Source organism: Scatophagus argus, chromosome 12 (assembly GCF_020382885.2).
Source record: "Scatophagus argus isolate fScaArg1 chromosome 12, fScaArg1.pri, whole genome shotgun sequence".
Taxonomy (NCBI): domain Eukaryota; kingdom Metazoa; phylum Chordata; class Actinopteri; family Scatophagidae; genus Scatophagus; species Scatophagus argus.
The window spans coordinates 7,521,075-7,547,767 of record NC_058504.1 but is presented as its reverse complement, the minus strand read 5'-3'; the positions used below and the strand labels follow the sequence as shown (position 1 = coordinate 7,547,767).

Sequence of the window (26,693 nt, the reverse complement as noted above, 5' to 3'; positions counted from 1 at the left end):
AATATAAATGTCATCTACTACTGTACATCTTTTTTTTTTTTTAATCCTTCCAGACTCCTATTTATGATTTGAATTAATTACATCCATTCTCCCTTTCCCACAGAACTGGTGAATTAAATTCTCATGTACATTAAATTGCTGTTTGAACACCTCAATTCAAATTAGATGTGGGATGAATCACTTAATGGCCAACCCACTCTCATGGGAAATGTTAAAGTTACTCTAGACACAAGCAAGAGACTGATCATGACACTTAAAACTGACGTCAAGTAATGTTTTGCATGGCAGTAGTCTTTGATAAAAGAAATCCTTTGATTGCTACTTTGTCTTTAAAGATTTCATTAACATTTTTAAATACATGAAATTTACAAGCAGTTTACACACACAAGTACGAGACATAAAAACTGACATGATTTTTTAATGAGAAATACACGAAACTGAAAAAATTGTACAAATTGAAATAAAATAAAAAAATTGCATTATTCTTATAATTTCTGGTACTTTTTTTACATAAACTTTTCCATTAATAACCATCATCTGTTTACTTCAGAGCAGGATCCCTTCTTTGATAATCCATAATTACATGACTGAAGTCCAAATATTTTCTCTGATCATTGCCTCAGTGGTCGAGATCTCATTGGTTTGGTGGTCCTTGGTGCCTTGAACAGTACCCCCCCCCCCCTTCTAACAGCCTACACAGGGCTGGACACACACACACACACACACACACACATACATCTGCAGAGCTGGGTGTCCCCACATAATGAGGGCCTGTTTTCCACACACTACTATGAACAAGCATGATCAGTAATATGAATTGGTGCCCTGTCCTGGTTGTGTATCTGAAAAGAGTAGGAAAGTTTTTCCATTACAGACATGAAATTGGCGTTCATGATTACAGAGAGATAGAAACAATGACAACAGTAAAAACCATAAACTGAACAGATTTTTTTTTTTTTTTTAAAAAGAAGTTTCTGACTTACTTGAAAGTTGTTGTTGCAGCTGTCTGACCAGAGCTGCAGTCTGCTGCTGCTGTTGAGTCTGTTGCATTCCCTGTCGTGGAAACTAAAACAGAGACGCATACATTGTTAGGGTATGTGATCCATCCAGGGTAACAACCATGGCCCAAATTTCCAGTGGTTAATTTAAGGAGGCAAAATATCCACAATTTAAAGAGTTAGCATCTAAAAAAGCATCTCATTTACAAGCTATGTATGACTACTATGACTATTTATTTTCTGGTATGTAGCAACAGGAAACTTCCAAAACAGTCAATGTAATTTTGACAAAAATACAATCATCTGTGCATTTCTGTTAAGCTTCCAAGTCTCTGCAAGTTGAAAATAAATAAAGTTAAAAATATATAGAAACTAGCAGCTCCCAGTACACAAAAAAGCAAAAGTTTAAAAAATGGGTCATGCGTGCAAAACTGTTGTTACTTGGCTAAAATAGTCAAAATTACTAGTATTTGTGTCTGAATAGAAGGCATACAATGACATTTCTGTATTAACACTGACAGATGAAAATCAACTAAAGCTCACGCAGTACCTGCAGACTACATATTGAAATATAAAACCTTTTAATGAGACAGTCCTACTAAAATGTTTACTAATACAAGACACTATAAATGTGTCTCCTCACACTATTGCCCTACTAACAACTGGACTTACCATGGGTTGCTGGGGGGGCAGAGGCTGCATGCCCAGGCCCTGGTTCTGTGCCTGGCCTGGTGCTGGCACCGTTGCCACCTGCTGCTGCTGTTGCTGCTGCTGCTGTGGGACTTGCTGTTGAGGAGGAACCTGCTGGGGCTGAACCTGCTGCTGCTGCTGCTGTTGTTGTTGCTGCTGCTGCTGCTGAACTTGTTGGACCTGTTGCTGTGTGAAAACACAAGAAATCATGGTTAGCTTTATGAGCTACAGAGCTGTGACTTTTAAAATGAAAAATTACATTTATAATTTTGTTAGAAATGTGAAGAGTTTCTGTCTAGCTGTCACTGCTAAGCATCAAACTGATTCATGAAAACCTTTTCCTGTTCCCTGGAAATTCTTAAACTCACTTTTTAAAAGGCATATTTCATTATATCCGTCCACTTATTCTAAGCACAATCAATTTTCCACTTACTATTGGTCAAGCGCATGAATATTTCATAATCAGCCATAGCTCAACCATTTCTCTAAGAGCCAGCTCTGGATCTGTTCATGTTAAATAACTGTCTTCAAATGTACTAACTTCCCTTGTTGGGTTTTTAATAAATTTCAGTTAGATTTAGAGATCAGATCAGAGCTCTGAGATGGCACTTTTGGAGTTCCTGAGTTAGTTAGATATTCTTTGAGCAGCTAACAATCCTTGGTCTGTTATAATTTTCCATTTATAGGGGTCAAGTCTTTTCAAAGCACCACATGCACATTACTACGCAGATTACTCCCAGATCCATTTCTCTTTTCATTCCGGAAACACACTGCAGTTGAGCGAACTAATCCTGCCTGACAGACATTATTAACTGGCTGTCACAAACTTTCTTCAGTTAAACCCAAATAAATCAGAAGCCATTATCAAAAGGTCCAGACTCTTCCAAAGACCACCACCATCCCCCCCGTTGCCCAGAAGAAAACTAGGTGTTATCTTTGACAGTAATCTTCATTGTTATCCAGGCTAATACACACTTCAGTGTCCATCACTATTATTATTTTTGTTATCATCAAGTGCCTACTCTGAGTGCTTGTTGCTGTCTGAGGTACTGCTGCTGTTGCTGTGCTGCTTGTTGCTGCTGTTGCTGCTGCTGCTGCTGCTGTTGTTGTTCTGCCAGCATCTGACTGGGCCTCAAGCCTGGATGAACGCCCTGGCCTCCCATGTGACTGAGACCATGCATTAGGGTATTCTGCTGGAGGGTCTGGTGGGCGAACCTGAAGTTTACAGGACAGGAGGAAAAAGTATGAGTGCAGGGAGCAAAGTAGTTCTCTTTAAAAAACCAAAGCCAACAGCATTACAATGTAAACTCAAACAGTTAAACAATGTCAACCTTATGCACTTTGGTTTATGAGTGCTACTAAGCAGCAAACGAAGCAACAGCTTTCCTTTCCAACACACTACAGACCTCTGAGTGTTCTGCATGTTGTGTGCGTAGCCTGGAGCCTGCTGATGAACATAACCACTGGGTCTCTGCTGAATTTGTCGAAGAGGATCCACCACAGCCGGGTTGGCTCCAGGATGGGTGCCCTGGAAGTTTTGGTTCCCATAGGAGGAAGGAACTATACCACCGCCTTGAGATGGATGCTGCTGCATGCCCATGTGTGATCCATATGTGGTATAGCCCTGAGATATGTTCTGAACAAGGACATGGGACAACAGTGATAATTAAAACCAAGATAGTGAAGGGGAGAATTTATTATAATTTATGCAGTGAACCCAAACAAGACGAGGTAAGTGAAAACGTGTGCACATATACAATTTATTTCTGTGTGGATGATTTGCATGTAGAAAATCACCTTAAATGCTAGGAAGGTCAAAAGTTGATCCTGCCATAAATTCTTCAACATTAGTGTATATAAATAAAAGCACCAGGTGACATTTTTTATTTATTTTTTTTAAGAGAAGTTTGTGTTCTCTTTGTGCATCATTTACATAATAAAAACAGTCTTACCTGAGATGCCTGCATTGAAGTATATGGTTGGTTGGGTGTTATTTGTCTGATCTGCTGTCCTATCATGCTCTGATTCTGAAAGGAGAAACAAGTCATTAAAACAGCAGGAATTCCAAGTCCTGTACCAGGAGTGAAAGAGGATTCTTAGGGCTGATTTTATAGCAACTTTTTTCCCCACACTGAAGACAACCATATCATTGCTGTCTTAGACTTAAAAACTGAATTTAAGTAGCAATCAAACAGGGAATCACCTGCCCTAATTCTGCTCCATCTTACTAGCTACTGCTTTTGGTCAACTCTATTTGACTATAAAGATCTGAGAACTGACTCACCAGTCTGACCTGTAGCTGCTGTCGCAGTATCTGGCCCTGGGGCATGCTAGGCGGGGGCTTATAATTCATTGGGTATTGCTTGTCCAGTCCCATCATGCCAGGCATGCTTCCCTGCATGCCTGGCATCATGCCTGCGTAGCTGGGTCGAGTGGGCATCATTTTGTTCATCTGTGGATTGCGGGCAGGTCTGTATGGAGGTTCTAAACCCGGACCTCCTGTGGAAAATCAAATTATGTAAAACACAATCCCGGATGGTTCTTGCTGAATGATAAAACACTGCGTTAAGAGTGGTACTGAAGAATAGTGAAAATGATGAGAGGATATGCTATGAACTGACCTGGAGGTAAAGGCTGGTTCTGTGTGTACATGCTCATGGTCTGCTGGCCATAGGGAAGCCTGCCATATGGGTGGTTCTGCATCAGCTCAGGTGGCATATTAGTACTGTAGGTGACTGGTGCACGGTTCACGTAGTCCTAATGAGAAAAAGGGGAAACATTTATCTTTATAGCACTGATACAGGAAACAAACATGTAGAGAATGTCCGTTTGTAAAATCTGACCTCTGTCTTATTGGAAGGAGTTTTCTTCTTCTTGCTGGGTTTCTTCTTGTTTGAGTCAGAGGGCACTGTGGGCACAGTCTTGTCAGGCTTCACTGCCTCCATCATCTTCTTCTCTGGTTCCTGGGACACAGGTGTCAGAGGCTCCTCTTCTTCAGGGGGCAGGGGGAGCGGCTCCAGGTAATAGCTACGAGGTTTGGGCTTCAGGTGGGTGTGGTAGAGCAGGAAACGCTGCTGCTCTTCAAATTTGGTCACCTTGCGATCCACACGCACCGTACCAAACCAACCCCAGGAGAGAGGGGCGGAGTGTTTGAGACCCTCAAAGACATCCCAGGGAGAAATCTTCTGTTTGGTTGATACTTGAAGGCCCTGGTGGCAGAAAAGCACACCAGTTATTTCATGAAAGATCAGCATGATTAGATAATGCTGACACAAATTTATTTCAACTTTGTATTGGGGAAAAAAAAGGAGCAGCACATTTCCATTTCCAAAGCGTAATCCAGGAATAGCAAACACCCTTTAAAATTTCTGATGGTGTGCGACTTTGGAGGGTCAGAACGCACTCACCTCCTTCTCAAATCCAGCAATCTTGTTACCCTTTGTGTCTATTAGTGAACCCTGAGGCTCGCAGGTTATGACATCTCGAGTCTGCTTTGGCAGTGGCAGAAGCTGGCGAACCTTTTCCAAACTTTCTGACTGCCGATCTCCAAGCTCTTTCTGCAGAAAGAAATACAATGTGGAGAGGAGGAATTATAACAATGTTAATGAAATGTGACATTTCTACATCAGCATATTATTCAAAGTAGCACACTCTGTGCTAGGACCTATTTATCTGGTGATTTTCCCTTCATTGTCTTACTTCAAATACAATAATAACGAAAAGGCTAATCATCATAGACTTTAAAGCTCAAGAAAACCAAGCTGAATAAAGGGAAAGGAGAACATCTTCAGACTCAACACTCTGGCTATGGATGAGCAAGGTGTGCCATACTTACCCTGAGCTTCTTGACCAGGTTCATATATGCTCTCTTATTCTCCTCCATGCTGCCCTGAGAGATACTGGACATGTCTGCAGCCAGTGTCCCGTTAATCAGCACACTCAACATGTCCAACACTGTTGTGAAGAGCTCACTGTTGGAGAGAGGCAGACATAAGTGCCAGGCAGGTCAAGTGAATGACAATTGTGACTGCAACAGAATTTGTGCCTGAGTAAACTGCAGTAAAAATGAGTGGATTGCTCTCTTCTGTTTTCTCTTTTGTCAACACTCACTTATTGGACTGCATGTCAACTGTGCCACTGCTGATGATGTCCAGGAGTAGTACAGCCCACTCAGTAGTCTGCTGGGTGCTGCGCTGAACCGTGTCAAACATGCCACCCACCTTGTTAGGAGAGGGAAAAAAAATACCATTAGTCTCCTTATAGCATGTTTAATCAAACCCAATGTTGGATTTAAAAGATGAAAAAGATGAAAATCTAGAGCTAAAAGTAAACATGCACAAATTGAGCTTAATAGGATACAAAACTAATGATGGATAAACTTAAAATAGTCAGGGAAGCTGTACTGTAAAGCTGATTTTAGTGATGAAGAAGTTCTTACAAGATTCAGTCGCAGTTTAAGAGCCTCGTGCATCATTTGCTTTGCTTTACAGTCATCCTGGTACTGGTCCTCTCTCCAGTTAGAAACAATCTGCTGCACCTGGCTGTAGAGGGAGGTGAGAAGGCCTTCCCTCTGTTCGTCCTGCCCCTTCAAGCAGGTCAGCACCAAAGACAAGAATGGCTGCTGGCTCAGCAGAGACATACTGAGAAGAGGAGGAAAATGAATTTAATAAAAAAAAAAAAAGAAGAAGAAAAAGGCACAAAATGAACATACCAACACCTGCCAGTTTTCACCTCGTAAAACTTACCTTTTCTGTTTTTGCCTGTCCCTTTCCTTACGTGAGGAGGAGCCCAGGTGCTGTCCCTTCTCCAGCTCCTCTCCCGCTGCCTTCAGTACGTGGCCTTGAACTGAGGTGGACAGCTTGGCTATCAACGGAGCCACCAGCCACACGCCTGACCGCTCTGATGAGCTGCAGCACACGGTGCAAACAAAAAAACATTCAGGATTAAATATCATTAAGTATAAACCAAAACAGAATAAAAAATGTTTATTTGAGGGTATGGGGTTAGTGTTTAACCCTTAAAGATCTAAGGGATTATTCATTTATATGTTTTGGTTTGGCGGAGTGACAGACAAAGTTTCAATTCATCAACACTCAAAGAGTTAAAGCAAGAAGATTTGGCTTGAAGCTTTTTGTGAAGAGTGAAGATTTGGCTCTTCGAGTCCAGACGCCTTGCTTTAACTCTTTGAGTGAATATGACCTGGATGACTGAGAATCTGCACAGATAAATTCATCAACACTCTAAAGTAGTAACCAAATCATATAAGTGCTGGGGTGAATCTGACAATATTACAATGACAACTGGATGTAAGAATGTACAAAATTCAGTGCAAAGAAAACTGTGTGATTAAAAGTGAAAAAGAAAAAAAAATAAATACACACCTTAAAATTGGCTTCATCTTGCTGGTGGTGCTGTTGCTGTTGGATGAGGAGCCGCCTTGGGTCGCTGCTCCATTCCCTGAGGGGTTACTGGAGTTCATCTCAGCTGACTTCTGAAACACCTCTATGGTGGCCTTGGCTATGTTCTCCAAGAGTGAGTAGAGCTCCTATTGGAAAGTAAATGACAAATATTTAGAATAATTTAACAAAGTTTCCACATTCACATTTTGTTCTTCAAAAACAAAAAATGGTGAGACACACTGAAGACAGAAACTTACGTTGTTCGTGCTCTGCTTGATCATCAGCTGCAGCTCCAGGGATGACTGTCTCATCGTCCATTGGTCCATGTTCTATGAAAGGGAAGGAATACTGTTAACCACATGTCTTTTTGCTTGTCAAAAGAGGATGCACAGTTCATGGCGCTGTCAACAAATGTTCTCAGTCCCTGAATCAGCCAGAAGAGGGCAGCAGCACCTCACAGCTCTGATTTAAGAAAGACAACCTAAAAGTAAGTACTAAAATTTAAGTTCTTATTTGAGAGAATAATCACAGATGTTGTAAACCAACCAACTTCTGGATGTATTTTTGAAATGAAGAATCTCCATTTACAAAAAAAGATTTCAAGGAGTTTCTGTGTAGTCTTGACCTGTAGGATGCGTTTGATGCGCTGCCTCTGAGGATTGTCACCATCGTCACTGTCCAGCTGGCGATGTGGATAGCAAATAAGCTGCAGGAGCCGTTGAGCCTGAATGTTAACCAACACTGGGTCCTGCAGGGCACTGCTGTCCTCAGACAGAGACTTCAGGCAGCGCTCTCCAACCCATTCCTGCAACACAGAACAAGCAAGAAAAAGCGATAGAGTGAGAAATGCGAGCGATAGCAACGACTATCCTCAATTCATTATTCATTCAAAACAAGCTGGACCAAAGCTGGGTGGATGGAGATCAAAACCGCACAAAAGGGCTATTTCTCAGAAACATAGCTGTAACAATGTTCTCTTTCATATCTGTGTGGCGTAAGTGACATCTGGTGCAGAAAATGATCTCATTCATGTGGGGCTTACTGCTTCAACAAGTGGCTCAGACAAGCTGGAGAGCTTACATGACCAAAAAATATAAAGGATAATCATTTCTCTGTGTTTTCCAATTAAAGTCTGCAATCAGAAAAGACAGCAGAGCAGATGATACTGAACGTGCAGAGAAAACATGCCTAAACAGCTCCATGCACTCTTTTCGTTAATTGTCTCGGTAGCTTTCATTTTCACCATTTCCATTTCACACTGACTGAATTAGCTGCTTCTCCATTTCAAGTCACATCCTCACCTGCTGGCAGATCGTCTTCAGAACATACTTTGCGTACACATCCAAGCTGGCCGTTTCTATGGAGACATTGCGGCCATCAGATATGTCGTCGAGGCCAGCGGGGTGTGACAGTCCTGAACCTCTTAGCTCGGCATCACCTAAACGACATGAAGAGACCAATAAAACCAACCAGTAAAATCTGCCAGTGAGGTCACAATCCAGTATTTTCAGAGCGTGTTACTCTGCTTCAATCCCATATCCAAAGCATTTTGAGACCAGGATAACCAACTTAACCCTGATCATCATCAGTTATGACTGGTGATGGTTCTGAATTTGAACTTATTGATATGACAGTAACAGTAAAATTTCTTACCCAGCATAAAGACAGCTTTGAGGACAGCAAATACTGCTCCAACAACTATGCTGTTCTGAGAAGCTGCAAGAAGATGGCGATCACAGGACGACCGGATACCAACTGAGGATTTATCTGCAAAGCCATTACAACAGAAGTACAAGTAAAAAAACAAAAAGTCATAATCGGGTAAGGAAAATTTTGTTGAAACAATGATGAAGTTTGTGGCTATGTTTAGTACCTGACTTCACACCATCTTGGGGGACAGGGTTGCGTTGTGGCGTCTTGAAAAGGTGCAACAGAATCCTGCAGGTGAGTCTGGCTCCTGGCTCAGAATCCTGCTCACTGCAGGCTGAAGGTGAGTTAAAACAAGTGTTGTAGGTGAGTTTCTTCATGTCACATAACTGAGTGTCAGTTTTTTTTTTTCCACTAGAAGTCACACATCTAAATTTAAACCTTGGCCTAAATAGACTTCTCATCAGTCAGGCTGAAGTGTAATTTTCATAGAGTTGTGAAAGAGGGAGTAATAACAAAGATTTTACCACAAATGAGAGCTGCTGGCATTTGGCATAAGTAAAAGTATCATAAAACGATGCAAACCCAACCAAACAGCATGACTGAATGGGGCTTTGTCTCCATGCTGGAAGAAAAAAGATTAGCAGTGGGGAGAGGGAGGCACTTCTCTGGCTAGCACACAAAGCACACCAAAGGCTTGTGGACACAGATCAAATATTCTGCGGTTACTCGCCTCTCTGCTAGATGTAATGCATTATACAGTATTCCTTCCTAAGAGCCAAGCCTTGAGATCAGATATAGATGCTTGGATGCTTGAATGGCTGGGGGATGGCACGGAGAACTCTGGTAAGATGTTAAATCCAGAAATAGCTCAAGTGTTGTGATTAGTGCACCAAGCTGCATAAAAGGTCAAGTAAAAAGCACAAGCAGAGTCCCAAGCAAAGGTGCCCCAGAAAAAATGGAATCTCATACTCATACTTATCTTATAATTAGCATATAATCACCTAGAATTATGAATTGTAGCGCTTTTGCTACTTTACAAAGAGCCTTTCATATCTAGAGAGGGAGCAGGCCCTCTTCAATGTGCTCCCACTATGGCCCACGACAGAGACACCCAACACTGGCTCTTTCAAATTTTTATCGTTTCTAGCAGTCACCTTAGGGGAGGGTAACAAAAAGGGTGTTCAGTTAATAGCAATCTGTAACCACACAGCTAGGCACCTCTAAATTACACACAATGGACCATCAATGGTTGAAATATCTAAAGGTACTAATAAACAGCTGAAACCAGATTCTGACAGCCCATCTGGCAGCGGTGTAAACACAAGCTTGACCAAACTGACCTCAAAATTGACAGTTCGATTGCATGAATAAACTGCTGTAACAATATTCACTTTGAGATAGTTAACGGTGCAATATAACATCCAATTCAAATTAATTCAAATGAACACATTTGGAACACAAAAGAGACAGACAGAAAAGACTGGAAACCAGTTCAAAGGATGATGAGTTGATGACCATTCTCAATTCTGCTCTGATTTGGCACATTTTTGTTTAGCAGGACATTTGAAATGAAAAAACCCTTACCAGCATTTAGGAGGGAAGGAATGGCTACACAGCGAACCAAATCTTCTAGGAGTAGGCACTGTCTAGCAATGAGAATGGCTACGAAGGTTGCCAGGGAATCATGGAAGGACAAATCGCTGACCTGAAGGATGAAAACAGACAACAACAAACAACTTCATCATGAATGCTATGAGATGATAAGAGCTACAGCAATCAAAGTACTAAGTACTAAAATGTTGATTAAATGTAAGACGAGGGAATAAAAATGAGAGAGAGAAAAAAATATGCGACAAAATCCATATCCTTCAACTGGCATTTACAAGCACGTGGAGGACGTGTTATGTTATGGACAACAGGTGAAACAACCATCCCTTTATTAAACAAGAGAAGTATGGCTAAAGCTGGATTTATAATATTGCTGTGAAGGGTTTAAGGAGTAATGAAACCACAACTTACATCTACATTACACAGCAAATCATTAAAGCCGCAGTTGCCATTGTTTGAGGAGCAGCAGAGAGCCTTGAGGATGCCGAGCCACTCGGCACTCAGGGAGCGACAATACGCCGTCAGCTCTGCACACAGGATCCCAATATCGTTCACCCTAAAAGCACATTACATGACATTACATACACTACGTACGGCAGCCCTATAAAGACTAGAAAACTGCATGAGACTGAGGCATACGCACGTACAGCACAATCATGACAAAAGCAACACACCTCTCAGGGTCTCTGTGGTCCACACACACATCCATGAGCACATTACAGACAAAGCTGTAGCGGTTGGCTGGGCTGTCGTTGAGGATCTTGCCCACCATGGAGTGGTTGAAGTTGTGGGCCGAGGGGTTGGCAATGGCCTCCATCATGAACACAGGATCCCAAAGCATGTTGGAGTCCGATGGGTCGATATTGCAGTAGATGGAGTTTTTCACTTTGGAGCAGAACTCACTGAGAGTGAAGGCAAAAGGGACAAAGAGAATAAAAGGGTTATGTTTGGACTGATTACTGAAATCAACCATAATTTATGTAAAGTGAAATATGGGCAACAAATAGCAATTGGTAATATCCATTTTTTTTTACTGTACACAACTGCTTGAATTTCCTGGTTGACAAAAGCAACTTACAGCATACTAAGAATGTGTACATGTACAGTGTATATAAAGTTCTGTTATATTTGACACATTTCCTTCTCCAAAAAGACATTTGGTTTTCAGGGATAGTCAAAAAAAGTCCAGAAGCAAAACCAAATATTTATACAGGCAACAGAAAAACATTTTCAAACAGGAGAATTTATTACCACCTGAAGATCTCGCCAAACTTGTTCTTCAGGTGACTGCAGGAGGTGTAGAGGTCATACAGATAGGCCAAGATACAGCGCTCAGCAGAGGAACAGTCCGCCGGGTTCACACCCGATTTCACTACGATGCGCAACCTGACAACACATTTACACACATGATTTAACAGCAACTCCTTCAGTGGCGTACTTTAACAGAGAAGTCAGACATTTTTGGAAATGAGTTTTCTTTTTTTTTTTGAGAAAGTTAGATGAGAAGATTGATACCAGTATCATCAGCCTGCCAACTAACTTAGCTTAGCATAGAGACTGGAAACAGGAGCATATGGAGCCTTGTTGAAATTACATATGCCAGAACTTTTAAGGCTTATTAATAAAAAGAATATCATAAACGTTTAATCTGTACAAAATATAAGTGCAAAAACAACAATTCACCATTTTCCTGGCAGTTTTACACACTGACTGTTGCATAAATTAAATATACTGTGTTAATATGCGAGCGTTAGCGGTGCAGTTAAGAGGCTTTTGGCACCATGGGACAGGACAAGGCCAGCTGTTTCCCATTCTGTCCAGTCTTTGTGCTTAAGCTAAGTAAGATGGCTGTCAGCTGTAACCTCATCCTTACTAGACATAAATAGTGTCAATCTTCCTGTTTGAATCTCTGCAAGAAAGCAAACAGGCACATTTTCCAAAATGTTGAACTGTTCCTTGTCCTTTCCGTATAAGAACTACTCTTATATTTGATTTGTATTATTCAATTAAGGGCTTTACATAAGTTCTCTTTAATAATTCCATTTAGCTAATGTTTTAATATCAAATGACTGGAGCACCGGAGCAACAGAAGAATCAGCTGAAAAGCCTCAATTACCAGCTTCACAAACAACTTCTATTAGTGCAGCAAAGTGTCCTGTCAGCGCTCCCGTAACTATAAAAATCCTCAATAAAGACTAAATGAGCAACAATTCTTTAAATTGCCTTTTTACTGCTTTGATTATGAGGTTAACTCATTTCTTTACCCTTCAAACATCACTTCAGGGTTGGAATCTAATCTTTGTTTCAATCGACTTCACAGTACGTTAACAAAACCAAATCACAGCAGGTATGGGCCATCAAATAAAATCCAAGCAAGTCTTAGGCAATCATTTCCTATGCTATCACGGTATAAGGCTGAGATTTCAAGGTATCCCATTGCCAGACATCAGAGCTCATAAGTTACATACCCATCAAAAACTTGCGCTGTTTGCTCAGGATTGAGAATGAGGCAGGAGTGGTACCTCCTCAGCACAGCTACAATACACAGACACAGGCTGGTGGTGTAACTGCCCACGAGGCTGGACGACTTCAGCAGCAGCTCAGCTTCCACCAGACTCAACTCATTCAGAAGCTACAAAACACACACTCAGTCAATGGATTTTAACACAAACAATAATGAACAACAGTATGTGTATCCGGATTTATCCATGTTAAATAACATATGTAATGAAGTTGCCAGTACCTGAATAGCAAAATCTATGAGGCCACTAATGTTGAGGGAGTACTCCATGAGGTCGAAGATGAACTGGATGTGCTGGACCAGAGGCAGGTGATAAGACATCCCTAAGGCAAAGCTGGTGATCTGTTCCAGCACATTTCTGGACACCTGCACACAAACAAACAGAATTTACAGCCTTGGCTCAGGCACCAAGGTACAGCACAACAATACATTGTGGACTGCTATTCAATATTTAGAGTCTACATTTAAAACAGGCAGGAAACTTTCAAGTAATGCTAAAATATTTTGTCAGCCACGAGAACATTGTTGTTTGGAATTGATGCTTCCCATATAACGATTTATTTATTGTCGTCTGCCACAACATAAATATTGACTGCCACAAAATACTTTTCTATTTTTTTTTTTTTTTTTTTTTTTACAATTTACAAAGGGAAAATCCTTCTTCACTGTGGAGAAGCAAGCGATGTGTCAACTCGCTCAGCCCCTCTTTGCCTCCCGCCTTTGTTTCTCATGCTTAGCAACATTAACACCTCTGCACAAAACTGCTGAACTCTGATAAGTTAGTCTATGTTCTTCGCAGACCACAGTCAATCTCAGAGATCCAACAAATTAGTTCTCAGCAAGCATTCACAAAAACTTCAGTCAAGCCACGAGGATTTTGTCATCATAGTGGGAATACAAGTGATGTTGTAAGCTTAACTGGTTTACGTTTCTTCCAAAGGTTTAGTTATCAATAACTACTTAACTGAATATAATAAATGCTTAAAGATGTATCCATTGAGAGTAATGTTAAAAAACCATTCCTACCTGCTCTCATTTCTGTTTAATGTGAACATACGTGTTGATGCCAAGCTAACAACTGCTTGGCTACAGCTTCATGTTTCACAGACTAATATGTGATCATTGTCATCATTCTCATCTAACTCTATGCAAGAAAGTGAATAAATGTGTTTCCCAAAATGACAAACCATCCCTTTAATACACACACGGGTGCCAACAGATGTACAGCCCTGTTGAAGAGTTGGTCTACAACTGACAATTCATTAAAACAGGGCACTTCCTTTTCAAATGTTTCATATGTCATCATCTAGGGACATTACTGCCATTACTGTCAGATTCAGGATAAAACTACATTCTCCAACGCAACTCTACCACAGAGACGTTTTGAGAGTCTTTTGAGTGACATCCAGTATCTATTATCCAATTACTCATTCAAATTGTGTTCAAACATCTCATAAGACAAATAAAAGTACACTCAAATTTAATTTACATTCAAATCAGTATTTTCTGATTCCTGCACACACTGAAACATGAGACACATGAAGATTTGAGACGATGAGGTCTAACCTGGGAGGTGACTTGGTGCTGGTCGAAGTGGGAGAGGTGCTGGAATTTAGAGAAGATATCTTCTGCAGTGGGAAAGGCTTCAGGCTTACTCCTCTTCCTCTTTTGTCCCTCCTCTCCTCCTGTGTTTGTGGGAAAGAGGCGATAAAAAAAATATATAATAATATAGCAACTCATTACTGGTCGGCAGTATTTTTAATAGCCTGCAGAATGAGCCGGTCATGAAATCGAGTTAAACCAATGGTCTCATCTTTATTTTTTTTTTTTAAGCTATGAGAGCACTTTAAAGAAAAGAAAAATGGTACTTTCAATTTAGAGAAACAAAATTGTGAGCTGAAGGTCATCAGCTCACAGGAATGTGATAAGGTGATCCAAAACACTCCAAAAAATGCAATTATAACTTTGAAAACCTTAAATCACCCTAATAAGGTCACATGCATCTGAGATTAAGTGGCTGAGAACAGATGAGAGCTATTAGCATAGAAATTGGGTGGAAAGAAGATGGAGCGATGCAACACCCCCTCACCCCCCATCCGAGGTCGATAAAGAAAGCTTGTTCTCTTAAGGAGAGCAGAAGAGAGGGAATACAAATGAAATGTATCTTAAGAAAAAGAGTTATGAGGAGGATAACAGCTGGAATGGCCACAGGGAGAAACTGAGCAATCAGCCTGAATGTGAACAATGTTTTACAAACATCGAGTAAATATACTGGGAGACACGTGTCAAAACTTCAAAATGATTTCAGCGACGTAATCTTAAAAGGCGGTTTGCTACCAGACAAACTGCATCCCTCCAGCTAAGGTAATGCAAAAACGAAACAAATGGGAAATACAGGACGAGAAGCTGACAGTCAAAAGCTGATAAAATTGAAGAGCACTTACCCGTTTCTGCCGTGCTTTTGCGGTTGAGCACTTTCAAGATGTCTTTGGTAATTTTCTTGATGGTGTGTCGTGCCTCGTCCCTCAGTTTGCCCACGCCGTAGAGGACCACTAACCGCTGGTTGCACTCGTGGCTGGCGCTCTCCTCCTGAAAGAGATGACAAAAAGAGTCTCATCAGCTGGATGTATCCGATAACCCCAGCAGCAAAAACAGACAATCAACCCCAAAATCATGTCGAGTCGAGATGTGACACTGTTTAAGAAATAAATTTAACTGAATTGTTCAACAATAGTTTTCTCTAATCTGTTTTGGAATTTTTTACTGGCAGGTTTTCAACAGGAACAATCAATACTTAGAAAACAAATATAAAGAAAACAAATTGCAGAAGTTAAATATTCTATGCTTTGAAGGCTTAAGATAGTTTAGTTCAACTTTATAAAAATATGATGTATTATATGTAGAAAAGCTGCTGCCATTTTTTTCTTTTTAATTGGTGATTGTTTTGCTTGAAAAATAACTTGCAACAATGATTAAAATGAATCGATTAATTCACTGATCTCTGACATTTCAATATACCAGACTGGATCTACATCAGCAGTACTGCCACATCATCCTGTTACAAGCATGAAAGACTCAGGCGTTACCAGATTCTAAATAAATTCTAACACAGTGCTGGCTGGGACTTCTCTTACCTGAGGAATAGGGAAGTGAGTGGCATACTGAATGTGGCGAGGTTGCTCATACAGCTGTGGGAAGGCAGGGTCAATGCCCTTGTCCTTAGAGCTGGCCTTGTTGTCCTGCTCTGGAGCTGGCTTCTCAGGAGAGGGGCTTCCCTTCGATTCACAGTGCATCGGAGGAGAGAACATCTGCAAGGCATAAGGAGACTGAAATGACTTCACGAATGTGTGCACAAGAAAAAAAATCTTCAAAAGAGCAGCAGCGCAAGCTATAGAGGTGATGAAAATTGACAAAAACTTAGATTTGATTCCAAACTACATATGCCTGCATTACGGAAGGAAATATGAAATGTCAGATGTTGCGTGTACCTCGTCAAAATTAGCACTGGAGTTGTGATCAATTTCCATCGACTCAGACAGTCCAGCATCCTGTTGAACAAACAGTGACCTCATGTTACCCCTTCACACCATGCTGTTACTTTTTACCGCGGCACAAATGATTAATCGCATTCCAAAACACCCAACAACAGATGCCTCCAACATGCCTCGTTCTTGCCGCTGCTGCTGGCTTCCTGCTCCTTGCGATCTGATTCATCAGACGGCTCGTCGCTGGGGGAGCGCGGGCGTGGCAGGTGGGAGTCAGAAGCCAGGTCGCCGCGGGAAATGAGCGTGCACATGTAGATGTTGTGGGAAAAGACATCGTGACGGATGAGCTCACAGAAGAGCAGGACCAGGTTGGAGAACTCCACTCGTTCACTTTCGTTCCCAGGCTCGGCTGCAGAGGGGGAAAGAGGATTTGAATAATTTAATGCCAGGTTTCTCTTGCCAAATGCTTTAGAATAAATTTGCACTGAATAATGAAATAAGAGGCAAAGACAAAGGGGATATAAAATTCTTTCAATATGAGATCAAGTTTGACGCATTTGATAATAACAGCTATGGGACATGTGGGGGGGAGCAGGCAGACTCACTCAGCGTGGGGGCCTGAGTATCGAGGAACTGCAGCAGTACATCCTGAAAGACTGGCAGTGTGGCAGCTGAGAGGGAGCCGGATGACACAGAGCCCTTCTCATCCACCACCTCCGACTCACCACACCTCTGCAAACAAACACACGCCAGACAGACAACACACGGAAAACCGTCTTTCAGTGCTAAATGTAGACATCCCCTTTATACACAGCTTTCCTTACTTGACACGATCACTTGTTTTAAAAGTGTGTCCACGAAATCCACAAAAGACAACAGAACAAGAGACTGCATTCTCGCAGCTAACCTTCTGATAATATTCAGTGGCCTGCTGACTTAAGCACTGTACAGACTGCTAATAAGAAAAGGCTGAAATTCAGGGCTACTTAAATCGAGTCAGAGACACGTCCCCTTGAAACCATGTTATTTATTTAGCTTATGTATGTTGTCTTTCCACTTGGAGTGCGTATTTGCCACTGCAGACAACCCTGAGGACACCGACATCATTTGATAATGATGTATGGTATTACATCTTGGAATGTGAATGGGCAGAAAAAATGTTTGATCATTGAAGAAAACAAGCATAGGGAAAAAAAAACTTGTTTTGATGGCCATTTTAGGTTGGCTGCACCTGATGAATTCAGACATCAGCATAAATGCAGGCTATGGCCCTGTGTGTGTGTGTCCTCAGGCAATCTGAAATAAAATAACATTACAAAATAACAAATAAACGTATAAGAAATCTGATTAGCTAGTCTTACTTGCTTCTCGTAGTCAGTGCCCACATATTCTTGTTAACTGAGCTGCGGATGGTGTGTCTCTTACCTCTGCTTCTATTTCAGCCTGTCTCTTTTCCAACAGCTTGGCCACCACCATGGCCCTGTGTCTGCCGGAACGTTTACAGCACACTGCCCATTCACAAAGCAAGGTCACCACTGCGTCGTCATCTGGCGACATCTGTGCAGAAGGGTGGGTTGTGAGAAAAGACAGCTAAAGGTTTTATAATATGATGATCAGTATTCACACAACACCAGTGTTAAAATTCATTCTTTTTCTTCCACTTTCTAGTTTCAAGTAAAACAAAAACGATTATGTTTGATCACTGTAACACTGCCTTGGAAGATCTTGTGATATTTAAGACAAAGAGGGAAGAGGAAACAGTTCTTGCCTCGTGGCCATCTTTACTCTGGCCCAACCCAAATATTCGATTGTACAGCGAATCCAGTGAGTTGTTAAAGTCAGACTTCTCGAAGCTGTGGTTGTCCAAAACCTCGAGGGTGTGAAGAACCCTCCCAATGGTGAAGCCTGGCAACAGATTACAGAAAATATCTCACATCATGACTTTGCCCTCGCAACAAACCCGTTGAGAAGTGGCTACAGAGTTAAAAGAGCAGAGAAAAAGAGTTTTCTAACCTGCTGTGGTCTCTTGACATTTGTCGAAAGACCACCTGAACTCCACTGCCTGGCCTCGCTCCTTTATTTGCTCCTCGATTTCTCTCAATTTTGCGCGAACCTGCACAAAAAGAAAATTTGAGATTACAGGTCTTAATCCTCTTAACGTCTTCTTTCTTTTTCTTTCAATCCTTGGAAACGTGGAATCTATCACACTGCATTTCATGTATTAAACACACTATTTTCCAAATAAAACAAAAACGGAATATAAAATAACTCTTCTGGCTCAATGATATCAACACTGATGGAGGTACCTGTTGAGTAAAGGCAGTATTTCCACCAGGCATTGGTAAGCTGGAGGGGGCGATGGGCAGGAGGTCCAGAGGTGAACCAGTCTTGTTTCTGCTGTCTGTTAGAGAGTAATGCCACACCAGAGCACTGGGGCAACACAACACTATGCTCTGATGTGCCGACAAGGAGCAAATAACACAGGAAAGAAAAACAGGAGAATTTGTAAGCGAAAAATTTGTCTTTCAAATTAATGTCCTGTGTTTGACTTTAAAAAGCTGACAGATATTTGGAGCGTTGCGAAAAACATCTAACACGTTCCATGTATCAACTAAAGGTCAGTCAAAATGAACGTAATACCTGCAACATGCAACTCAGTCCGAACACCAGAGGCCTGTGCTGAGGGCAGATGTAAAAGTCTGTGAAAGGTGTCTGCGGCTGGTTCCCTCCTGTCGGCTGTGAGGTGGGGGTGGGGGGCAGGGCGCTACCTTGCTGCGCCAAGATGCCATGGGCTGGATGCCCCCCTGTGCTGGGGCCAATGCTCCCGTCGCTTAGCAACAAGTTGAGGCGCCGTGTGCAGAAGTAAGCCAGTCTCCGTGACAAGTAAGCCGACTGTACAAATTCCCCTGAGTACTGAGGGACAGAGAAGAGATTCACAGCATTACCCCACCCAACATCAGTCAGCTTTGGAAATAGAAACAAAATGAAAGGCTGCGGGCCCAAGTGGGTCTCTGACAGCAAAGGTCAACACCACCAAAGTGCCGCGGATGAAGACGCACAACTGGTGCGTGATGAACTCCAGACAGCTGGACCAGCCCACCATAAGGGCAAGCAGCTAGTCCGTGTCACTGGTGCATGTCACTGCATGTTTCTCACCAGCAATCCATCAGTAAAAGGGTAGACAGGTGTACCTGTAGTAAAAGGGGCAGGAGAAGTCTGAGAAGCTCATCTTCGCCAGGTCGAACCTTCTCAAAACACTCCAGCACCCACGTCAGGAACTCATGTCGGTCGAGCATACCATCCTGAACACAGGAACCAAACAAATTAATATCAGGTCAATACACATTAGAGTTTTTAACGTGGAGACCAAAAATTCAGTCATTCACTGATTTAAGGATTGAAGGATTGATTGAAGGAATCAGGTTGGTTAAGTGTTGGGAAACATATCTAAATAAATAAATAAAACAAGCCACCATTAATTCCTTTGCTTTTTTTATATAATTATCAAGCATTTATCATTGTTTTGTTGTTGTATGTTGTTCAGGATTTGTTGGAAAGACACTGATTTACAGCAGACATGGCAGCACTTTCTCCAGCAGGCAGCCTGCACAAGTCTTGGTTTTCCTTGTGATACTTGGAGTACATCTGATTTAAAACTGCATTTTGACAATTTATCAAAAAGGTTAAGATGAGCCTGTTTAATAAAGCTTGTATCTTCATCAAGCTGTTTTCCACTCTGTGTGTTATTCAAGCAAAATGTAAAGTAGAATGAACAATTAGAGGAGATAAAAATGTTCACAGCTAAACATGGCCACAGCTCAACAATACGTTCCAGAATAAATCTGCTAAAAATGGTAAGTAAATATAAAGCATTACTGGAAGAAACTGATGTGATAACAGTAGCGTATCATACAGCAATACGTATGTGACACTGTTCAGCAGTAGACTTTAGACAGAACTGACCTGAAACATGAACATGGCTAGCTTCTCGTTGTATTCCCACTGCTTCATGGCCGTTTCCACATCAGCAGGAGTGGCTGGGAGGGGGGAGCTACAGCCTTGACTGGGAAATTGTCGGTAAAACTCGGCCACCTTCTGAAGCTGCTCCCACAGGTACTTCGTTATAATCTGAGTCCATTCTAGATACATAAACACAAAAATGAAACTTAAAGCAACAGAAATGAACGAATGGCAGAACATATTCTAGTCAAAGAAATCTCTCAAAATCTCACAGAGGAAAGCATATCATTTTTCATAAACTTGTTCCCCAAAAGCACAAGAAACAAGAAATGAAACAGATCCATTACAGCACAAACATCCATCCATCCATTTTCTATACCGCTTATCCGTCAGGGTCGCGGGGGGGCTGGAGCCTATCCCAGCTGACTACAGGCGAGAGGTGGGGTTCACCCTGGACTGGTCGCCAGTCAATCGCAGGGCCAACACACAAAGACAAACAACCACACACTCTCACCTAGGGGCAATTTAGAGTAGCCAATTAACCTAATGTGCATGTTTTTGGTATTGTGGGAGGAAGACGGAGTACTCGGAGAAAACCCACGCAGGCACAGGGAGAACATGGAAACTCTACATAGAAGGGCCCAGACCGGGATTTGAACCTGGGACCCTCTTGCTATGAGGCGACAGTGTTAACCACTGCACCACCGTGCCGCCCACAGCACAAACAGTACCCAAAAAAACCCCCCAAAAAAACAAAAAACTGACCATTAACAAAATCACTTGCTTACCTATACAAGGATCAATCACATGCCTCTTCTTGACTTTAGTTTCTGTGATGGCTGCATGATATGCACACGTCATCTTAATCATCCATGCTGAACGCATGACAGGGACCGAGTACTTGGCCAAGTATCCGAAAACTTCTTCCTTTTTGCTGAAGATAGGAACCTGAGACAAGGACGTCACATGTGCATCAGTAATGTTGAGTCAAACAATGCACACACCAAGTAGGTTTCTCGAAACACCATACAAACACCAGAAACACCATCTGTCAGAAAAAAATGTCAAAATAACTTATTTAAAATGTTCTGAGTAGTATAATAAGAGTAGTGCAAATCCCTTTTTCCAAACAGATGACAAGTTCAATATACAAGTTCAACAAGGATTAAACTATGCTAAATAAAACCCATTGGCAAAACCATGTCGTGTATGTGGCTTCTAAATCATAAAAACACAGGCTGCAGAAATCCGTCTTTCCAATAAATTAAACATTTAGGCAGGATGACATTTCCTTTCCCACATTGTTTGTTCTGAAAACTAGAACTCATGTACTTTTGGAAAAGTGATAAAACACAGTTAAAAACATTGTTCATTTTAAATGGAAAACAATGAAATACACATGTACAATACAAGAAGGTATAACAGAAAATACATAACAAACCACAATGTAACTGTAATCAGATGACCTTTAATTTTGCCTGATGTATTCGAAACTAAGGTCCTATTTACTGCCACTTGTAAGAGAGCTTACGGGGAAAAATGAGTTGTTTAAAGAGGAAAAAACACCTCACAAAACAATCTATAAATAATGTTTTGTTTTAAAAATTAGTTAACAGCAATATAACCTGTTTCCTCTCACAAGCAGCAAAACTAATTGCTTTTTGGGGCAATATACCCAAACAATAGACTTGATTTTACACAGAAGCAACCAACGGTTGCCACCCTCTGCATTATTTACCTTTTCCAAATTGTTCTTGTTTTGGGCCACTGAACTGAAGCATTTAGGAGAGTTCTGCACAGTTGGGGGACTGTTTTATAACCATGGCTAATCCAGTTACTGGCATTCATCCACTTCTTGGCTTTCACACATACATTTCTCCAGGCAGTAATTCAAACATCAGGATCCTCCACACCAAATCTGTTACCTACATCTGCCCAAGCAGCTAAAGCCTATCAAGCCCTTCCAGAAACCTAATAAGTGAAGCTTACTGAGGGCCTGTCTTCCACAACCACAAAATGTTAGCACAGATAATATAAACATGAAATGACATATCTGCATTCTTTGAGGGTAATATCATCTTAAAAATCTACAAGAATACAGCGGCTAATCTCATTACAGACTGGAAAAGTTTTCTTGGGTGGAAATGGAGAGATAGCTTTGTTTTTTTTCATTACGAGCAATTAAGGTTTGTCAGATTAGCATGTAAAGCTGAGAACTACACTGGCAGACATAGTTAACTTCCTTCAGTCTAACATGTACATGTACAGAGGTTTGTTTAGGCTTGGCACTCAACGCAGGAGGGCAGCATGTTATAATTACCCGAGCAACAGTTAGGAATGATAACATGCTAACATTTAGCTGTCAATTCAACATGAAAGTTCAGCAAGTTAGGGTGCTATTGTAGAACAAATCTTTAGACAGTCACTTGATAAACTTATGACAGGCAAAAGCGAAAATCCCACATTCAATAGCATTTCTCAGAGAAGAAAGCAGATATACACGAAAGCAGCTCTTATTAGCATTGGTCTGAGTAAGTGAGAAAAATGGTTCAGCTCAAAAAAGATTCATGTGGCCAATGAGATTGATCATAAAGCCGCAATTAAGAAACATGTTTTTCTTTCACGTTGTTTTTTACTTTGACAAAGCAATGCACTTGGGAACTTTTTGGGAATCAATATCTTCTGTTGTAGACATGGGTGACAAATTTGGCGTTTAAACAACAACCCAAAAATCCTAAATAAGCTAAATAAGCCATGAAAACAATAAAGGAACAAACGAACATAAGGGTGTGATATACAAATAATTAAACTGATTAACCAGCCAAACCAAACACATTGAAGAGGATGTGGCCACTGCGGCACCTTAAGTAGGTGGCTTCTATTTGGCAAAAAGCAATTATAATATTAATTTATTTAATTTATTACCAGTAACAAAGAAAGGCTTTTAGAGACTCGCAACAGCGTCTTACCTTTTTAGCCAGCTGTGTAAGAGGTTTAGTCCCAGCTAAATCCGTGAACCAATTATTGATGGAGCTTTGTGACCTTGCTGTGACAAGCCAGAAATTATCCTTCTGGTTGACCTGTGGCTTACGTTTGCCTGTGTCTGGAAACGTGTTGTAACGCAGCTTCTCTGCAATGATGCTGCTGAAGTTTGAACTGATCTGCAAGGCATTGGGGGGGGGGGGGGGGGCAGATATGTGATTGCCAAATCAATCAAAACCACACACAAAAAAATAAAGCAGGCAGTATATCGGTTAAATTCGGTTAAAGCGCCACAGTCATTACCTTTAAAGGGTTGAAGTTGACATTTTTAGCACTGCCATGTTCATCACCAGACACAGCTGGTTGGTTATTGAATCCTTGCTTCACATTCAGTGCAGTCAACTCATCCTGAAAGAAACAAACATTTCAATACTTATTGACAAAAAAATTTAAACCCATGCTACTCGTCTCGACCTATGATATCCATATCTAGTCGAGTCGTTTAAGGAATCATCGTGCGCGCTTAATTGGGTTTGCTACTGACACCAGGAAAATGGACGTAACTGATGATGAGATTTAAAAGTCATTGTTAGAGATATTTGCAGCAACGCAGACACAATACCCCAGGAGGAGATCTACAACTTATCTTAGGCTATTACCAGACCAAAAGCCACGAACGGCAGCTTGCTCGCCCGAATTCCAATCTTAAAACTGAGTACAGATAATTTAGCTTAAATTTCAGCTTGCAGGTTAGCTGTGCAGGTTTAGCTAAGGTCAACTCGTTGGACCAAAACATCAAGCTAACAAACAATTATCAGTTACGCACAATCCAAAAAAGGCAACGCATATTGCTCTCCTTCACAAAGCAAAATAATGGTTCCAGTTTACATCAAACTGGATACCATTCGCCAGCCGATAAGCTAGCTCAGCAAACTCTTGTATGCAACGGTTGTTTTCCAAATAAGCTGGCGAGCTAGCCAACAAACTGACAACTAGGTGCTGTTCATTGTTATTGCTAGGCCCAAACCGTTTTGATGGCTTGCTAAACAGGCTAGCTGCTACTAGCTTGCACAGCTTCTTGGATGTAAAATTTCTTCCCCAAAACATTATTCCCGAGGTTTAGGATTGCACATCGTTAAAGCTGACCTCTTTCTGCTTTGGATCTTGGGGATAAACGTCCGGAGGGCCGAGCCTGGGCCGCTTTAATGGCCGGTGTTCGTAACTTAGGATCCCGAAAGCAGCCATCGTCCAGCGGCATCACAACCGGGGCTTTCCTCCTCCCCAGTACACTGAACCGAGCTTCAACAACGAAACACACTTCCGGTAAGGCTTCATCCCTGAACTTCAAAATACAAGTCACTGAGAATTCTTTCCTGGCTTAATAAACAATTGATAGACAATACCACTAACACTTTATGTAATGTTTACAAAAATTCTGCTTCTTATACATAAGTATGAAAGAGTCGATACGATTTTGTGAAATAATCTGAAGAAACTGACAAAGTAGCGACAAAGTAGTCGCACAATAAATTGATGACGTTCAAACACAACTTGTGCACAAATTGTAGGAATACTGAAGTTACACAAAAATTGCTTTGTGAGCAGGTGCCTACAGATTCAAAACGGAAAAGTGAGTGAAGCTGAGCACTTACATTTGCCACCTTGTGTGTTACAAGTACAAATTTCTGCTGAAACCAGACTGTTTTCAATCCCAAAGTGTACTGTACTTTTGTACCTTTGAAATGTGTGTAATCTTTCTACACATTCACAAACTTGAATCTCTCATGCAGATGTTTTTTGGTTTTTTTTTTACAATCTATAAAATGTTTCTAGCACAAAATGTTATTAACCCTTATTTGACTAAATAGACCATGCAAAGATGTTATTGTGGAGGCGGGTAATTTTCTCATCATGTCCAACTGAAGGCAAAATTAACAACCAGCTGCTTCCCAGTTCCCAGGGGCCCTGAACGCTCCAGGCGTACTGACTGTCAGCGGGGCTACGCAAATTTAACTGAAAGTTTGCAACACACACAAAAAAATGCACCAAATATGATGAGTGTGTGGACCTTAGGGTGGGTCCTGCTTTATTTGCTGTTCTTAAGGTTACACTTTGAAAAAGTTTCTTAACCTGTAGCTCAAGGAGCTTCAGTATTTTAGGTTGGTTCAAACTGCTAAATAAATATGTTAAATCAAAATACCATCAAAAGTATAATAATGATAATAGCAATAATAATAATTATAAAAAGAAGAAGAACTGTACACACCACACAGAGAGTGAAGGCTTTGGGCCTCAACTGGTGCTCAGAAGCTAATTTTCACTGGAACAAATGACAGATTTGAAAACGCATTAAAATGATTAAAAAAAAAATAAAATGCAAAATAAATAAAATTCAGTGACAGGCACATAATAGCCATTATGTCATGTTGCTGTAGCATGTAAGATCAAGGAGATGAATGCAGGACAACACATACACAAGCTCTGGGTTGCTGGCCATATGAACTCTAACTAGTAAAGGGTCTGAGTAGGATAAATACTGATTCTGAGTCAAGATGTGTGTGGACTCCGCAGTTTCTCTCTCCCTCTCTCTTCTTCACCTAGGTGGACACTGTAGAGGAATACAAATACAAACACTTGGGAGTGCACACAGACAATAAACAGGACTGGACTAAGAACTCTGACGCCGTCTACGAGAAAGGCCAGACCCGCCTCTCTTTCCTGAGGAGGCTGAGGTCGATTAACATGATGTTCTATGACTCTGGGGTGGCCAGCACTATCACGTTTGCTGCTGTGTGCTGGGGCAGCAGGTTGAGGGCAGAGGATGCCAACAGACTCAATAAACTCAATTGGAAAGCCAGTGATGTCGTGGGGGTGGAGCTGGACTCTCTGACGGTGGTGTCAGACAGGAGGATGCTGTCTAAATCACACACTATCTTGGACAGTGTCTCCCACCCACTCTGCAATGTCCTGATCAGACGCAGGAGTTCCTTCAGTGACAGACTGATTCCGCCACGATGCTCCACAGAGCGCCACAGGAAGTCATTCCCGCATGTGGCCATCAGACTTTACAACTCCTCCCTCGGAGTGTCAGACGCTCTGAGTCAGTTGACTGTGATCCTGGTCCTCAGTCGTGCCTTCTGCAGTTGTCACTGCATTGCTGTCCTGTTAATGTAAATTCACCACATACATACTTGTACAATACCTGTATATACCTGTACACAAACTTTATATTTATTTTTATAGTCTGGAAATACTCTTATTTCTATTTTTATTATTACTTCTTGGCCTTTAGACTTCCAATCTTGGTTGGAGCAACTGTCACATCCCAATGTCCCCCAGAGATCAATAAAGTATTTCTGATCCTGATTTCTGATTCAGCACAGTACACACAGACTGCAGC

The 26,693-nt window shown here is 41.4% G+C and overlaps 1 protein-coding gene across 2 annotated transcripts; it reads right to left on the bottom strand.

Annotated features, from left to right (window-relative positions):
- Positions 1-402: 402 nt before the first annotated feature.
- On the bottom strand, positions 403-24,613 carry med12 (mediator complex subunit 12). Of its 2 annotated transcripts, none has more exons than XM_046406435.1 (43): positions 24,440-24,613; positions 23,597-23,701; positions 23,281-23,472; positions 21,100-21,259; positions 20,315-20,490; positions 19,543-19,653; positions 18,992-19,264; positions 18,658-18,804; positions 18,365-18,464; positions 18,120-18,256; positions 17,777-17,908; positions 16,957-17,083; positions 16,531-16,760; positions 16,355-16,414; positions 16,001-16,174; positions 15,311-15,455; positions 14,433-14,551; positions 13,089-13,232; positions 12,814-12,977; positions 11,600-11,731; positions 11,020-11,247; positions 10,757-10,901; positions 10,322-10,442; positions 8,961-9,071; positions 8,741-8,854; positions 8,389-8,525; positions 7,713-7,892; positions 7,345-7,416; positions 7,070-7,233; positions 6,434-6,595; positions 6,127-6,328; positions 5,799-5,908; positions 5,524-5,659; positions 5,096-5,245; positions 4,532-4,897; positions 4,310-4,445; positions 3,973-4,187; positions 3,641-3,715; positions 3,095-3,324; positions 2,711-2,903; positions 1,671-1,874; positions 984-1,065; positions 403-842 (listed from the first exon to the last, which is right to left on the bottom strand). In XM_046406435.1, exons 1-43 carry the CDS (start codon positions 24,536-24,538, stop codon positions 805-807), a joined length of 6,498 nt encoding a protein of 2,165 aa, XP_046262391.1. In that variant the 5' UTR covers positions 24,539-24,613; the 3' UTR covers positions 403-804. The 2 variants fall into 2 exon arrangements, with proteins under 2 accessions (XP_046262391.1, XP_046262392.1); XM_046406436.1 differs by having other exon boundaries at positions 3,982-4,187.
- Between the last annotated feature and the right edge of the window lie 2,080 nt (positions 24,614-26,693).

What these genes read in the sequence shown, in the direction of transcription:
- med12 (XM_046406435.1), bottom strand. Translation starts at nt 24,538, where the DNA reads ATGGCTGCTTTCGGGATCCTAAGTTACGAACACCGGCCATTAAAGCGG. An exon ending in ATACTGCCTTTACTCAACAG is followed by an intron (nt 18,465 to 18,657) that starts GTACCTCCATCA and finishes CTTTTTGTGCAG; the next exon opens with GTTCGCGCAAAATTGAGAGA. An exon ending in TGCCCCCCCAGCAACCCATG is followed by an intron (nt 1,066 to 1,670) that starts GTAAGTCCAGTT and finishes TCTCTGTTTTAG; the next exon opens with TTTCCACGACAGGGAATGCA.